Source organism: Panthera pardus, unplaced genomic scaffold (assembly GCF_024362965.1).
Source record: "Panthera pardus isolate Hobbes unplaced genomic scaffold, ASM2436296v1 HiC_scaffold_24, whole genome shotgun sequence".
NCBI classification, from domain to species: Eukaryota; Metazoa; Chordata; class Mammalia; order Carnivora; family Felidae; genus Panthera; species Panthera pardus.
In genome coordinates, this window is record NW_026526810.1 from 45,754,425 (window position 1) to 45,771,838 (window position 17,414).

The window sequence follows — 17,414 nt, forward strand, 5'->3', positions numbered from 1 at the left end:
TGTGAAGATACTAACACAAGGACTTTTTAGAAAAGTTCCTTAAACTTTACTAGAAAGAATAAAATACACTCAGAAGTTAAAATACACGTGTGTACACACACACACACACACACACACACACACACTGTCTACTACTTTCCTCTCTCCATAATACCAAAAAAGAAGTTTAAAAGTTATAACACTTCACGTACACTATTCAAAGTACCAGTTTACCTCTCTTTTAATAATGGGATCAGGATGGTCTAAGCATTCAATTATTGTCATCTGGTGCTGAAGAGCCAGAGTGGGATCCTGCTGGATAACATAGGTAAGAGCCTTCAGCCCTAGAAACAGAGATTACGTTATACAAAGTGACTGGAAACAAATATCCAGCAAATTTCAAGAGCTGTCTTTGTAATTTCTGTCAAAATTATCTAATCATCTTACCTAAATACTTGAGATTTATTTTAGGTGACAGAACAAATCTTCCAATGCACTTGGCAGCCTTCTCAAGTAATTCTGATTTAGGATAAATAGAATAAACTGTATGTACACATTCAAACAGAATAGCTAGAGAAAGAAAATATAAAAATGTCAGGGATCATGTTAAGGCATAATAAAAGAACATGTGTAGAACTCAGAACAAAACAAACTAATCAGAAGGTCAGTTTTAGTAAAAACTTATTTATGGAAAATTTTCAAAGATAGGAACTTTGCTGTTTTCAGGCTTACACAACTATTAGGATTATATTACCACAATATAATATATTATGTATATTAATAGATAGAAATGATGCATTCACACATGCAACAAGTATTTACTGAACACCTCCTATGTGCCAGGCATTGTTCTAATAGCATGGATACAGCAGTGAACAAAAAAGACAAAAACCCCTGCCCTTATAAGGAGCTCACATTCTAAAGGGCACATAAGTAATATATTCATTGTTCCTATATAAACAGGTATTTCCAACACTGCTTGCATGCTTTAAAATAATTTGTTCTCTGGCAGTTTCTACCATTTATACACAGAAACTATACATGTAGTTTATCTCAATGTAATCATTTTAGGATACTCTAGCATTCATTTCAAAGTAGGGCCATTTCATAAAAATCCTCAAGTCAGTTCTTTAAAACAAACCTCAAAGAACATAGAACTATCTATTGAACATCTTGATAGTGTTCAAATTTGATTTTCTAATACAGTCAAAGATTGGATAACTACGATAATGATCAAAGTGTACACTAAAATCTTTTTCAAACTCTTTTGAAGAGCCTAAGTCAAGGAGCCTGAGCTTTGTCATTGTAAATAAAGAAGAACCAGCGTGGTATCAAGTCCTGCATGTGCTATGGAATCACAGTGTAAGTGAGACCCAGACTCAGTCGACTTAACAGTTCTACCACAAGTTGAAGCATACCAAGTGTCCTTGATAGAATCCTTTCTTCTCTATTTCTAAAAGCTTTAAACAAAACAATCTGATACTGTGTTGTATACAACATAAAACTTGAGTATTCAACCAGCTATATTTTCCACTGTTAGGTTGCCTATCAACTGATTCACACATAAACTTTGTATAAAAAGCTTTATACAAACCCTTTCTATAGAAGGATAAAGAGAAAATAAATCAGAAATACAAATTTCTCTTTAAGAAGGGGACTGACTTTAAAGGAAAATCTACAAAGTGAGTTAACTGAACGTAAAAAGATACTCCTCTGTATATTCAGATGTTGTGCTGTAAAATGTCCTCATTCTGTGCCATGGAAAAAGTAAACTTTATGACTTTATGAACTAAACAAAGAGAGGCTTGGTCAAGTGAGTGACCAACTAAGGCAGGAATGGATGAACTACCACTAAATCTAGCCCTTGGCCTACTTTTGCAAGCCTGTAAACTAAGAACAATTTTTACATACTTTTTGAGATACAATTGACATATAACATTATATGAGTCTCAGGTGTACAATTACATTTTTCAAAGGTCGTAGAAAAACAAAATAAACACAGGAGAATTTATGACAGAAACCTATGTTACCTACAAAGCTTAAAATATTTACTACCTGGCCCCCTTTTCAGAAAAAGTTTGCCAAACCCTGAACTAATAGGCCAGTCCTAAGTAATATTAAAAATAATGATGACCCATTTTCTGTTATAACTGACACGGTTTCCTTTACAGATACCTGCCATTCAGAACTCTCCTGCTATCAAACTGTGTTACTACAAAAGCTTCTCATTACCCATCCAAAATCCAAACTTTTATTCAGATGCTCATAAGATTTCTGGAAAGCTAGTATAGGTAAAATTAATAGTTCAAAAATTATACTTATGAACTTAGTGCACAAATGAGCTAAAAATGAATTTAATAGATTTCTAAATCACTTTTCCACTATAGCTAAATCCCTTTATTCCCCAACTCTACAAAAATCTGAGTATAAGTCCATAAATGAAACAGCAGCCACCCTGCTCTGCTGTCTCCCCTCTGCAGCGGTTTAAAAAAAAAAAAAAAAAAAAAAAGTGCTTCTGAGGATTCTAAACGTAAAAACACAATGTGAAGTTTTGTTTTCTCCTCAAGAGCAAGCCAGGTCCTAACCAAAATATCAAGTAAAAATTAGCAAATAAAAAATTAGTAATATCCTAACATTTGTGATACTGTGGTTTTATCATAGGTTTTTGGGGTTGGATTATGCACAAAATTTGAAGACATTCCACTGACACCTTATCCTTCAGACTAGACTTTACTTTCATATTAAATAAGGAAAGTATCTATTGATACTACTCTGACAGGGAGACGCAGGTACCACCCTATGGGGATGAAAGTCCAGGTTCTCCACTCTGCCTCCTTTGACACCTGGAGAAGGAGGGGACCCTTATTCCTTCTGGGTGGGGGATGGGAGTGTCTGCTGATACTATGCTGCCTCAGAAAGGAAGGGGCACCTCATTACCACTCCAATGGACTCCACTGACATTGATGGGATGGCCTGAGTATCCCTGACCAGTGGTGAAAGCTCCAACTCTTTCTAGGCTTCCCCTAACACCACCACAGCAAAGAGGGGAGAGGTGCTTCATTAACTCCCTATTCCTAGATATGTGAAATCCAGGCTTCCCACATCATCTCCACTGACAGTGCAAGCGAGATATGCCCCACTCCCGACACCTGGCAGGGATGAAATTCTGGCTCTCCTCTTGGGCTTCTCCACAATGAGCCCAGTAGAAGCATTGGGAATCTGCTTACACCTGGTGAGGGTGGAAATCTTGGCTCTCCACTCAGTCTTTTCTGACATGGGTGGGTCCATAATTTATTCTGTGTGATGCTTGGCTGGAAAAGAGGCTACCATCTGAAAGTTTTCTACCTTGCTAGTTTGCCCTTTTCTTGTTGGTCCTTTGGCTAGACAGCAGGCTTTTCTTAAGGCATTTTTGTTTGGAACAGTTGGTGTTTCCACGTTGCTGGCTCTCCAGTACCCAGTCTGAGAAATATGAGGCAAAAAGAAAACCCACGGCACTCACCGTGATATTGTTCCTTGCATCCCAAGGTTCCTAACCAGTCCACCTTCATTTCTCTACCTTACAGTCTTATGTTAATTTTATATATAATGTCTATTAAGTGGGAAAAACAGGGAAATGCACTTCTATCTACTTTTGATGGTTCTGTGCCTTGTACTTCCTTTTCTATAATTCTCCCAATTTACTAAAAAATGTTACTCTCATCTTATCAGTACCTTGCCCAGAAGTCTTCCATATCTCTGGATTTATATGGTATAAAGCCCAAACTCATTTGACTGCCACAAGAGAACCTCTGCACCAAGGCCTTTCCACTGCTCCCAATATGAACTGTCCATGTAGACTGGTAAGTTGATATTCTCTGAAACTGTTTTAAATATCCCCACTTCTGTACCTTTTCTCATGTTCCCTTCACCTAGACCCCCCTGATCTCTCTTCTGGCTATCTGTATCCTTACTATCTGTCAGGGCCCCATTATATCAATGAACTCTTATGTGTGTCCTCAGGCCCACAGTGATCTCTACCACTGGACTCCTGTAATATTTATTCTCTGTATCACCCCTTAGCATTCTGCCTTATACTGATATTATTCTTTCATAAATAAGCTAGTTCTACCATTATATCGTAAATTTCTTTAAGGCAAAGATTACATTTTACACTCCTTCACATCCTCTATATCACTTTGCACAATGCCTGGCACATAACAGTACTCAATAAACATCTCTGATGGGATTTATGTCTTGACTTAACACTTAGGTAAGTTAAAATAATGGAATTTTCAAAAAAATATGATTTAGCAAGTATAAAAGCTAAAACCCAATCAGGTAACTGATAAAAGTTATCAGTTATATATAGATAACTGATAAAAGTAAAGTAGTTTTTCTCTTCCTTTAATTCAATTAAAACGTGTTACTCATTGATTAACCTAGTGCCAGACAGTGGGATAGACACAGTCTCTTCCCTTATGAAGTTCATGATTTAAAATTCACATTCTTAAGCAATAAAATATTCGTGTCAGCATTACTAGAGAACATTCTATCATTGATAAAATCACTCAAAGTTATAAACTGTATCAATACAAATATGGAGGGGAAGCCTAACGATGGAAAGATTAATAAAAGAAATAAATAAAACAACAGAAACTATAAGGTTTCCATGGCAAGGTAAAACATTGCACTGACAGCCTACAAAGAAATGAATTATTGGTGTTGGTCCCAGAAATGTTAATAAGGGAAAGGTGCCCTAGGGGAGAACATTAAAAAGTATTTCCTCAGGTATACAGTACTCTCCAAATCAAAAGGAACAGATAACAGTGGTTATCTCCAAGAAGGGGAACTGGGTGGTGGGTGGTAAGGGTCAAAGGGACACTTACTGTTCACTGTATACCTTTTTGTACCTTTTGAATTTTGAACCATGTGCATATATTACCTATTCAAAAAAATAAAAAAATTAAAGCTGAAATGTCAATTACCAAAAAAAAAAAAAAAAATTGTGCAAGAAAAAGAAAATCAGATCCTTAACTGATTCTAAACAGACTTCCTTGAGAGTCTTTCAAACTCTTATCCTACACACTTATATCTCAAGCAAAACTTTTTAGCTTCGCTGCCTGCAAAGATTCTGACACTTGTCTGGATCTTCTGACAGCTCCTAAAACAAACCACCCATGTCAATAAGGATGATCCTTATCACTGGCCTGACTCTTCTCATTACACAGCAAGATCCTACATAATATCAACCGTTCATTACACTATACCCTCATAAGGGCAGGGACTGTGTCTATCTTATTCTCCCTTTAATCTCCTGTACTTATCACGGAGAAATACATAAATCAATCAACTCTTCCCTCAATCTGTACCTAGTTTACAAATCAAGTTTTTGTTTTGTAACCCTTCAATAAATACTGGTTGAACAAATGAATAAACCACTTTCAATGTCTTAATTACCATTTTTCCATGCAAAACATAAATCTATCTTCCAAAATTTACCATCTCAATTCACTGTCATGTGCATTATCAATCCTGTATTAGTCTCATACATGCAATTCTTTCTCCTTATTCCTAACTCCATCTTTGTCAAACACTTTTCTTACAGTTAAACTAGTATAATTTCTGCCCTCTAGTCCATCCCACATTTCTACAATCATTGTTCTTAAAGATTCACCATTTACCACTGTCTGAAAAAACAGGATGGTCTTCAAACCCTACTTCACAGTATTTTACCAGAAAAAGAAATGACTTCTCATTTGAGTTAATCTCTCAATGCTTCTTCTATTTTTCTCTATAGCATGCAAAATTCAAACTGTTTTACTTTGCTTCTGAACATTTCCAAATACCTCAGTTTCTTTACTGAGCTTTTTCAAACTAATCAATAAAGAACCAATAGTTCCTCCCTCTATTAAGATTGAAAGTTTTTTGGTTACTTTTCTCAGTCCTCTACCCTCTCCCCCAAATTACTCATCTCCTATCACTAAATTACTTTTTAAAATTTATGTAACATATGACTACTGTCTCCTCACAGAACAGTATACTGTTATTCCATATATATATCCTATATGTTTTTGTCTATATCTTATCCTTCCTTCAGTTCTCTTCTTAAATGTCAATAAAACCTTCCTTGTTCTCCCTCTCATCTAAGACTAGCTGCTATATTTTCCCATACAAAGGAATAACTCTCCTTTGTAACATTTACTCCACCTGTCCCTTTCCATGTATGATCTATCTATCTGTGAGATCAATGATAATATAATCAATTATAACTATTTTATTCACAGCTGTATTACTTAAACAGGTTATCTTCACAGTCAATTAGATGCTTAATGAATATTTTCAATATAATTTCTCTTAAAGAATATTTTAAAAAGAGAGATAATTTTAATAATGAATTTAGATCAACATTTAAAATACTGCCATTATTTCTATTAGTTATCTAATGCCTGCACTGAAAAAGAATAACCCAGAGAACCACCTTAAAATTTAACATATAAGATTCTATTGGAATTTATAGATTCTAACACACATTTTGCTATGATGCTGAAAAACACTGTAATTTTTTAGAATAGCATTTATATATGTTACCTACCATATGTGACATTGTGATTTAACTCGGCTCTTCGTAAGGATTCATCAAGAACATCATACATTAATTCACTTGTCCTGTTTAAAAGATATTTTATTTGCAGTAGAATTATAGTATTATAACTCAATAAAACAGTTTTTCAAACTTCTCTCTCTTTAAAACTGAGGATCTACAGAAAAGAAGTGAAAAAAATTTATTTTATGAAGTTATGGAAATTTCACTTCTTCAAGGTTCCATTTGCTCTTTTTCATGAGTTTAATTTCCTGTTTTATCAAAGATGACTGACTAGTCATGTCATGGAGAGATATACATAAGTCAACCAGCTCTTTACCTGTACCTACTGTACAAATCAGGGTTTTTTTGAACATACTACCTTTCATAATTTTATTTGCAATAAAATATTTCTGCCTGTTTCAAGTTATGATAGTAATATCTCCCACATCCAGATTATTCCAGACAGTATTTTAACCAAATAGTTTTTTTAAAGTATTCAAATACTAGTCTTTCTTTGAGCAGCACTAGGTTTTCTGGGGGAAAAGTTTAACTTTCATTTATGTTAACTATAAAGAAATTGTATTTTGTGAAACAGGCTTATACCACTCCTATGTCTTTATGGTCACTGATTACAGTTCTGGTAACTGGGTTGAGGTAGATACTGTAAGAAAACGCAGTGAAAAAAGAAAGAGAAAGAAAGAAAGAAAGAAAGAAAGAAAGAAAGAAAGAAAGAAAGAAAGAAAGAAAGAAAGAAAAAGAAAGAAAGAAAGAAAGAAAAAGAAAATGAAAATATAGTGCTTTGTAGAGCACTCTATCTCAAAACCTAGGAAAGTTCTCTGCAAGAGGCTAGTGTGAAACGATGACTTCTCAACCGGCATTTGTCTCTGTTTTACAAATTCAAAAAGCACCAATAGAAAAAAAACTACCATCAACACAGAATACACACAGTAGTCTTGCAGAGAAACTACACTGTAAAATAAACAAAAAGATCAAAATAACCTGGGGCCATACAAATGACATATGATGTATGTTACATCTTTTTCAGAAAATGTTTTTCTAAATATGCAGCTATAAAAATTTAATTTGAAGTGGATGGACTTTTATTCTGTCTTGACTGAAGTGTAACTATTCTGTGAAATCCAGAACCATATTCTAAAATCCCTCATTTTAATGTGTAAGCACTTTTTCCAGACAATACCACATAGCAGACATTACAATTCACCCCTCAAATTTGGTAATACGACAGCTAGATTACAGTCTAGTTTCTCAATTTTAAAAGCTGATGTCTGGCATAAGAGTCATAATTAACCACATAAAAATATAGAAACATGTGCAGACATGATCAAGCCAAACAGGAATAACCTAAGAAGAAGACTGCTATAAAACACAAGAAAATATCTAAACAAGCGATATAAAAGAACATAAATATAAGAAGACTTTTCCACTAAATTAATTCTTTCAATTAAATACATTAGAATCCTACTATAAAATACCATTTTTACTTTGCCACACTGGACTAACCATGTCTTAAGAACTACAAGATTTGTGTTAACATAAAATCTCAGAGTTGGGACAACAAAGGAAAAAATATTCTAATGTTCCATAACATCATAAAAGAGTTTAACTCTTTGTTCATTTTCTTGAGCCTAATTCTATTCAACTGAGCTCTCTGGAGGTAAGCTCTCTCTTTGTACGTTCTTTGTAACTTTGTATGTATTCCCCAAATTCATTTATAAAGGAAAGAAGGAAGATAATGAGTTAATGAATTTAGTAAATTCACTAAAAGCCTCCATAGTTACTTCATGACAATATATTGTCAACAGACCTTTTTAGACTAGTGAAGTCTGAATGCACTACTATGAAATTCGTGATTTTAAAACAGAATTACAGTGGACTCCCAACTAGAGCTATGCCATAGGATAGGCTGGATTACATAAAATAAAATTACAGCAAACATTTCTAACATGTGTATCTACTCCCATCACCTCCAGTTTTTTGACCTAGGAATTTAGAGTCAGAAACACAGAAAAAATGACATAGCAATATCAAGAGTGATACAGTCCAGCTAGCTCTCACCAGGAGCTCATAGGCAGATGGACACTGGCATGACACTGACAAGGCATTACTAGGAGCAACAGCCTAGAATACAATCCCTTTGTAAAGCTAGGCTAAAGAATTAGAAGGTACTGTACTGCATAAAGGAAAACCAGATCTTATAAAGTCAGAACACTGACTAGCAAATATTTTCTTAAGACAGAAACACATCAAGGACTCCAGCCATGGTAGTTGCTCTCAAGGGAACTAAAAGACTTGTCCTTGAATGGTTCAGGAAAAAAAAATTTTAATATGTGTGCACACATGCACATATATATAGACAGAGAAAGAATGATAAGACATATGAAAATAATTGATGACTCTAGGTAAAAGGTATAAGGAAGCTTCTTGATCTGTTGTTGGAACTTTCTGGTAAGTCTGAAAAACTATGACAAAATAAGGGCACCTGGGTGACTCAGTCAGTTAAGCGTCTGACTTCAGCTCAGGTCATGATCTCATCGTTCATGAGTTCAAGCCCTGTGTCAGGTTCTGTGCTGACAGCTCAGAGCCTGGAGCCTTCTTTGGGTTCTGTGTCTCCCTCTCTCTCTCTGCCTCTCCCCCACTCGTACTCTCTCTCTCTTTCAAAAAATAAACATTAAAAAAAAAAAAGAAAAACTATGAGAAAATAAAAAGTTACAAACAATATGCATAATTGAAAAGACACCATAAAAATTTTAATATAAAGTATTGGCTAAAAGAGTAATTCAGACAAATGAATTAAATGAAACACTTACATCCAACCAGAGGAAGAGTCAGCAAACTACTGTCTCCAGGACTATCCTGGCTGGATGTTTCTATTTGTATGGCTACAGGCTAAGAATGGTTCTTACATTTTTAAATGGGGAAAAAAATAAAAAGAATAATATCTCATGATACATAAAGATTATACGAAATTCAAGTTTTAATGTCCATAAAAAGTTTTTCTGGAATACAGTAGTGCTCATTCATTACGTATTATCTATGATTGCTTTTAAGTTATACAACAGCGGGCTTCAACAGACAACATACAGCCCACAAAGCATCAAATATTTATTATCTGGCCCTTTACAATAAAGAAAGTTTCCAAATCCCTGAACTAGAATGTTTAAGAAGGCTTCAGGAAAGATATGGAGCTTCAGAGGTACCTTTCCCTATGAGCAGGATTAGATAAGCAGAGAGCCAGGATTATCCCAGAAACCTATTATATACTTCTTACAGTGATTTATTTATCATTATTAAGCCAATTAAACATTGGGAGAATCTGACTTATGAAACTTCTAGGTGACAGGCTATCAGGGTATCAAGTTTGCTTAGAATAGTTTACCTTTGATCGTCTTTTCCTAGAAGTCCTAGTATTCTCAAGAGCTGGATTTGTAACCATGGTGCTGGTACACTATGGTAATTGAAATCTACTGGGAGCTTTCCTCCAACTACTTGCTTCAAAATTGTTACAAAACTCCCCGTCAAGTCTTTATATCCAGATGAATTCTCCTATACCCAAAAAACAAAACAAAAAACTTTCTATTAATAATAATCTCTTATCAAATATAAAATAGACCTGGTTTAAATGCCATACAAAATCTAACTTAGGGCATGTTAACTTAGAAGCTGCATGTTCACATTTAATAAAACAGTACTCTAGGGGCACCTGGGTGGCTCAATGGTTAAGCATCCAACTTCAGCTCAGGTCATGATCTCGTGGTTCACGAGTTCAAGTCCCACGTCTGGCTATGTGCTGACAGCTCAGAGCCTGGGACCTGCTTTGGATTCTGTGTCTCCCACTCTCTCTGCCCCGCCCCAGCTCGCGCTCAGTCTCTCTCTCTCAAAATAAATAAAAACATTAAAAAAATTCTTTTAATAAAAATAAAACCATACTCTAATGTGTTTAATGTCTTCCATGATGAAACTACTCTGACTACCTGATCCAAAGCTGAATCATCCCCCAAAAGGCTTCCACCATTCACTACTTGTCTCCACACAGAGTCTTAATCACATTTCATAAGTTCTTATAATTATATCTTATATTGAACTTTTGTTAGCCAATACCAGCAATTAAATCAAAAAGTGAAAAAAAGGGCGCCTGGGTGGCTCAGTCAGTTAAGCATCCAACTCTTGATTTCAGCTCAGGTCATGATCTCAGGGTCGTGGGATCAAGCCCCATGTCAGCCTGGGGATGGACTGCTGGGGATGGAGCCTGCTGGGGATTCTCTCTCTCTCCCTCTGCCCCTCTTCCCTGCTCACTCACTCTCTCTCTCTCTAAAAGAAAAAATACATATCTTTTTTTAAAAATAGATAAAAGTCTTAATAAATTAATAAATAAAATAGTTTTTAAAAAGTCTTCATAATATAGAGAAATAGGGTAAGAAGGCAAAAACAGAAATCAGTTTTTTTCCCTTAAGCTATATTCTTTCCTATTCTATTCTCCTTATTTCTCACATCCTTTCCCTCACTTCCCATCTCTCTCTCTCTCTCTCTCTCTCATACACACAATAAATACATCAATGTGATCATTTATACTGTCTCCACTGTATTTCATCTCCTTAGCACACTTGAACATTGACCCCATTTTTGGCTAATATAACACTATCTTTAAGTCGCACATTGAATTAGCAGATGTCCATTAGGTGGTTAATCAAGAACTACTAGTGAAGTACTGCCACATTAAGAGATTAATTTAAGTTTGAGATTAACTCAGTTTGCCCTTAGTGTTTATGAACAGTTTCAAACTGCAATTTAAGACCAAAAATAGGGGTGCCTGGGTGGCGCCGTTGGTTAAGTGTGGGACTCCTGATTTTGGTTCAGGTCATGATCTCATGGTTTGTGAGATCGAGTCCTGTGTCACGCTGCACTGTCAGTGCAGAGGGATTCTTTCTCTCCCTCTCTCTCTCTCTGCCCCTCTCCCACATGCACTCTCTCTGTCTCTCTCAAATAAATAAACATTAAATATAACAATAATAAATAAATGTGTTCTGGGTGGAAGAGCACAGGGCACAGTCAAGTCTACTCAAACCTCCCAAAATCAGTGCATCTGCCTTTTAAAAATTAATTAACCCTATTGTATTTAAACATAACTGTGTTCCGAATGAGTGTGTTTTGATTATCTGACTAATCTCTTGGACTGGGGAATTTAAATACATATTCCTCAGAATAAACATTAGATTCCTCATCGTAATTTTTATTTCACTATCAACGACACATTTTTGGAAGGGAAATAATAGCTCTTTCAAAGTTTAGTAAACGTTAGAGGAAAAACAAGATTTAATATCAAGTATCTATTTATACCAAATCTATTTTGGAGCATAATGAATAAAAATGAACACAACTTTCAGTTCTGTAACTGTAAATTTAATTCAGTGACATATTCCATTTTGTTTTACAGTACTCATCATGGAATATCTCACGTGGAATACAAAGGGTTTCAGGCAATGCAATGGGGCTGAATTAGTATAAACTCATATCACCATTTAGAAAATGTTACCATACCATTCAACCTTCCTTCTTCATCTGACACAGTATCAATTTAAGGAGTCAGCACCATAATCTATAGTTTACACACCCTCCACCAGCTCTCCTCATTTCAATAAGCTCTTATGCATTTTATGAAGTCGTATAAAAGTCACCGCTTAAAAAACCACAAATCTGGGGGCGCCTGGGTGGCTCAGTCGGTTGAGCGTCCGACTTCGGCTCAAGTCATGATCTCACGGTTCATGAGTTCAGGCCCCACATCGGGCTCTATGCTGACCGCTCAGAGCCTGGAGCCTGCCTCCAATTCTGTGTCTTCCTCTCTCTCTGCCCCTCCCTCACGCGTGCTCTGTCTCACTCTGCCTCTCAAAAATAAAGAAAACTAATTAAAAAAAATTTTTTTTAAAAACCACAAATCTGCAAATTTCAATCACCTTCCATAGCTACCATTTTTCCATGCATCTTTAGTAACACAAAAAACTTAGGCATTTAAAAAAAAGACTAATTCTGTAATGTGCCTACAACTCATGCTATCAACAACTTATAAAAATTACTATTAAAAAGTCAATAATAAAAACTTGACATGTTCATTAAGAATTTTACTGAAAAATGTGAGTTCTTTTTATTCCATAATTACATTTTTCTAATGGCAATTACTCAGTACTTCCTGAAATCTCCAACTTACCTTAATCATCCTAAAGTATATGTGCAAAGAAGCAGCCATGACGCCAACATCTCTGTCACAAAGTGCTTTCCGAAACTTAATATGGATATGCTGTACTTGATTAGGAGCAATGAGATGGAATTTATATAATGCCAGAACAGCTTTTCTTCGTATAATCTCCCTAAAGAGAAAAAATAAAATCTAAACAAACTGTCTGAATCCACAGGCATTTAGTTTGAAAATATTGTACACAAGATGATTTCACAATATCAGCTATTACCTTAAAACAAAAAGAAAGAAAGAATTACACACTTATTGTTAATTTCTATATTCCAATCCATCAAACTATAAAAAGTAGTTATCTCTCGGAGGTAAGACCTCAAAAGATTTTAACTGCTCATATTATATATTTCTTTAGGTACAGAATTTTTGGTAACAAGCACATATTAGTTTTGAAACCAGAACAAACAAGAAAGATAAATAAATTCCTTAATTCCCTAATTCCATTTTTGAAAGCCATCTCTCTAGAAATTGGGAAAAGAATCAACAGTTCAAATCTGTAAGAAGTAACTCTGGCTAGTAATATTATACAGTATATTTATCAATGTTGATATCAATAAATTAATATGTATTATTATATTTTATTATAACATTATTTTATTTTATTATTTTATTAATATTTATTATTTTATTTAAAAATTAATAAAATCTCATTAACATTATACCTTTAAAGATTTCTTCTTTTGTACCATGGGCAAGCATACTTGAAATACTTTAGGGAGCCAGGGCAATAGGAAGACTCACATTAAAAATGTCACTCCTCCCTTTTCCAGCTCACGTTTCAGAAATGTCATTACAACAAAGAGGAAAGTATATGCTAGTCTTACACTTAATTTTTTTTTTTAATTTTTTTCATGTTTATTTATTTTTGAGAGAGAGAGAGAGACAGAGCATGAGCAGGGGAGGGGCAGAGAGAGAGAGAGGTAGACACAGAATCCGAAGCAGGCTCCAGGCTCCGAGCTGTCAGCACAGAGCCCTATGCGGGGCTTGAACCCACAAACTGTAAGATCATGACCTGAGCCGAAGTCGGGCTCTCAACCGACTGAGCCACCCAGGTGTCCCTTACACTTAATTTTTAACAGATAATGTCTAGCACACAAGAAGCAAAATAACAAGTCACTATCTTATGTTCATAATGTAATTTCCAAGTTAGTACATTTCCTTGTTAATTCTCACTCACGCCTATTTCTAAATATATTTGCAGGCAGGCTATGATGGCAGTGTTCATAACAGCAGCAAATGTCACAAAACTAAAGTATTTACTATTAGGGTTCCTTAATATATATTTCTGTTACCTAAAATCACAGAATCTCCAAACTGAGATTACTCAATGCAATCTTCTGTGTTCCAATCAAAAATACTTTCTATGGGACGCCTGGGTGGCTTAGTCGGTTAAGCATCCGACTCTTGGTTTTGGCTCAGGTCATGATATGGTTTTGTGAATTTGAGCCCCGCATCAGGCTCCATGCTGACAATACAGAGACTGCTTGGGACTCTGTCTCCCTCTCTCTCTGCCCCTCCCTGACTTGTGTTCTCTCTGGCTTTCTCAAAATAAATAAATAAACTTTAAAAAAAAAAAAAAAAGAGTATCTTTTATAAGATTCCTAAAAAATGTCCTCCAGCTTCTGCTAAATTCCATTAACAAGCAACTCACTACTTTCCTAGGCAAACTATGCCATGATGGAAAATTATTTTGATATGGAAAGAAAAAGTAGGTTAACAACAGATTTGCCAGTAGTATTAATACTATGGTGACTGTAAACTATATCTCAATATATTGCTATTGAGTGTTAACCAATATCAGTTCTGAGAGAGTAGGTAAATGAGGTGAGATAAAAGAATACAAATACTTAACAGGCTCAGGAATCCCTAGGCCTGGCCCTATGTGGTGGTACTAACAAAAGACATCAAGAGACCTAGATTGGGGCTCTAGGTCTGGCACGGTGAAACTCAAAAGTCAAGTGCAAGCCACATCTTCTTTGTGACATCCACTAGCATACCTATAGCTCTGACCCATATTTTTCTGCATGGAGTTAGTTATGGCCATAACTACAGAAGCAGAATTTCAAAAAGTCTAACTGGTAGAAGACAGGAGATACCAATATTTGAAATTAGAGCACATGGGAAGCAATAAGGAAAAAATTCAGTTCTCAGAAGGATTTCAAACAAAGGATCAGTAAGTACCATTATCACAAAACAGTGTGGGTATGGAAAAATTACACAAAAATAATGCTCTGCTATCATCAGATCAACCTGTAATTATCTAAGAAAAACTAGTATTTTATTTCCAGTAATTAATCGTTTACATCCATCATTTGTTCTGAAGACAGATTTGACATAAACAAAGCATTAAAACAAGTATGAAAAACTTATGAAGTTATTCCATAATTCTTAGTAAAAGCTATCATTTTAGCCAGAAGTTTCATGGTCCAAAATTTCTTAAAGAATACAAACCATAAGACAACATTTTTTAATCTTAGAACACTAAAAATACTAGCTTAAAAAAACATATAAAATAAAGAAATGTTGTTATGAGCAACAAAATATTTTTATTAAGAATGTATGTATATTGGGGTACCTGGGTAGCTCAGTTGGTTGAGCATCCAACTTTGGCACAGGTCATGATCTCACGGTTCATGGGTTTGAGCCCCATGTCAGGCTTTGTGCTGACAGTGCAGAGACTGCTTTGGATTCTGTCTCCCTCTCTCTCAGCTCCACCCCACCCTCTCAAAAATAAACACTAAAAAAATTTTAATTAAAAAAAAAAAGAATATAACTAAAATATTGTAATACAAAAAAAACAGAAAGAAATAGAAGAAAGAAGAAAACAAAAGAAAAGAAAAGAAAGAAAAAAGAAAAGAAAAAAGAAAATGATTGCAAACTGTTCCTAGTTCTAAAGGTTATAAAGTTAAGGGGCTTGTCAAAAACAAAACAAAAAAAACCCAAAATAACACAATAAAACAAAATAATTAGTGAAAAGGTAAGTCAAGCTCAAACTGAGGGATGCTGGAAGGAAGGTGGGTAGGGAGATGGGCTAAAGGGTGCTGGGCATTAAATGGGTAACAGGTACTAAGGAGGGCACTTGTGATGAGCACCAGGTGTTATACGTAAGTGATTAATCACGGAGTTCTACTTCTGAAACCAATACTACACTATATGTTAACTAACTTGAATTAAAATAAAATCTTTGAAGGAAAAAAAAATTCAAGCTGATAAGGAAAGAGTTAAGGAATCTTACAAGGTAAGATTAGCAAAATACTACAAGTTAAGGTTTATTTGGATATATTTTGCTATAAAACAGAATCTGAATGTTACAGTTTTGCCATCAAAGCATCCCCCGTACACTGAAGCCCTGCATTCACAGCACTTGAACCACTCACTGCCAAGTTTTTTCCATTATTCCACTTTATCCTCAAAACAACTTTGTGAAAACTAACATGTTTCAACCAATCCCACATAGTCAAAGGAAAAACAGGACCACTACTGGTTAGTGGTAGAACTGGGAGGAAAGCCACAGATTCCTGACACCAAACCTCAATGCCTCTTGGCTTAACTTTAGAAAGCTGCCTAACATTGTCTCAAAACCACATAAAATAAGGGACAATGCTATCAGAGATTTCTGCATTGTATCAGGCAGTCTAAGTCTATCCTCTACCCTGGCAGCATTAAGTTAAAGTTACAATAAGTTTTTTAGTATAAATTTTTATTTTGAAATATATAGTATAGACACATACCCAAAAAGAATTTACTTACTTAGAATGTTGAAGTTTATCTTCAATTAATGGGAGAACAGCTGGAATCATTTCTCGAGGGAATATCTGGCTGACGACAGTAAGTGCCATGCATACTTCTACCAGGTTAGTGCTCTGCAAGTCCTGACATAATCAGTGAGCAAACAAATATTCAGTGCACATTTTGAAACTAGGTTGAGTTCAATACTGCAATGGCCCTACATACTTTATGGTTTTCTACTAACTCTATAATCAATTTGTACATTCAGGTTTACCTCATATTGTGTAGGAATATCCTACTGTTTCATTTCCCTTAATAGAGTCAATTAAGATACATATAGCCAAAAAGCAACTGATCCAAAAGGAAACTGTATTTCTGTTCTGACACTGACCCATAGTAGTCTCCTTTACTACAGCGTTTAAAACTTTTCTAAACTAATAACAAAACCAATCTTTGAATTTTTTTCTTGTTAATTGAGTAGATGTTTAAAAGGAAGTAATTCTAGATTGTATACAATGCGTGTGTTTATATACTTCTACATGCACAAAGTTTATAAATCATTCGAACAGCTTTATTTTGGAAACATAAATTTATTTTGGAAAATCCTGAAAAATTTAAGCTACTAGTAACCTTAAAAGAGTATGTAACTTAAAATTCAGAAAGTACCCTATACACATTCACATACACAGAGTCATACATCCAGAAAAACATGGAAGAGCTCAACAGTTTGATTACGCTTCATTACTAATTTTGATCCAAAGTTTAACAGGAAAAAACACTGTGTGGATTACACTGTATTTTTATTATCTATAAATTTCAGTTACCCAATTATACTCTATTCTCCTTAAAAATGACTTTTAGAATTTGAAAGACTTCAATTAT

General features: G+C 34.9%; 1 protein-coding gene across 2 annotated transcripts in view; it reads right to left on the minus strand.

The window, feature by feature from the left end:
* AP4E1 (adaptor related protein complex 4 subunit epsilon 1) overlaps positions 1 to 17,414 on the minus strand; it is a 59,985-nt gene that overhangs the window by 31,756 nt on the left and 10,815 nt on the right. For both annotated transcript variants that reach the window (XM_053889069.1, XM_053889070.1), the window contains 6 exons: positions 16,554 to 16,675; positions 12,762 to 12,921; positions 9,939 to 10,105; positions 6,551 to 6,624; positions 427 to 549; positions 214 to 323 (listed from right to left, as the gene is read on the minus strand). In XM_053889069.1, coding sequence (XP_053745044.1) covers positions 214 to 323; positions 427 to 549; positions 6,551 to 6,624; positions 9,939 to 10,105; positions 12,762 to 12,921; positions 16,554 to 16,675 — 756 coding nt within the window. The remainder of the gene's footprint in view (positions 1 to 213; positions 324 to 426; positions 550 to 6,550; positions 6,625 to 9,938; positions 10,106 to 12,761; positions 12,922 to 16,553; positions 16,676 to 17,414) is intronic.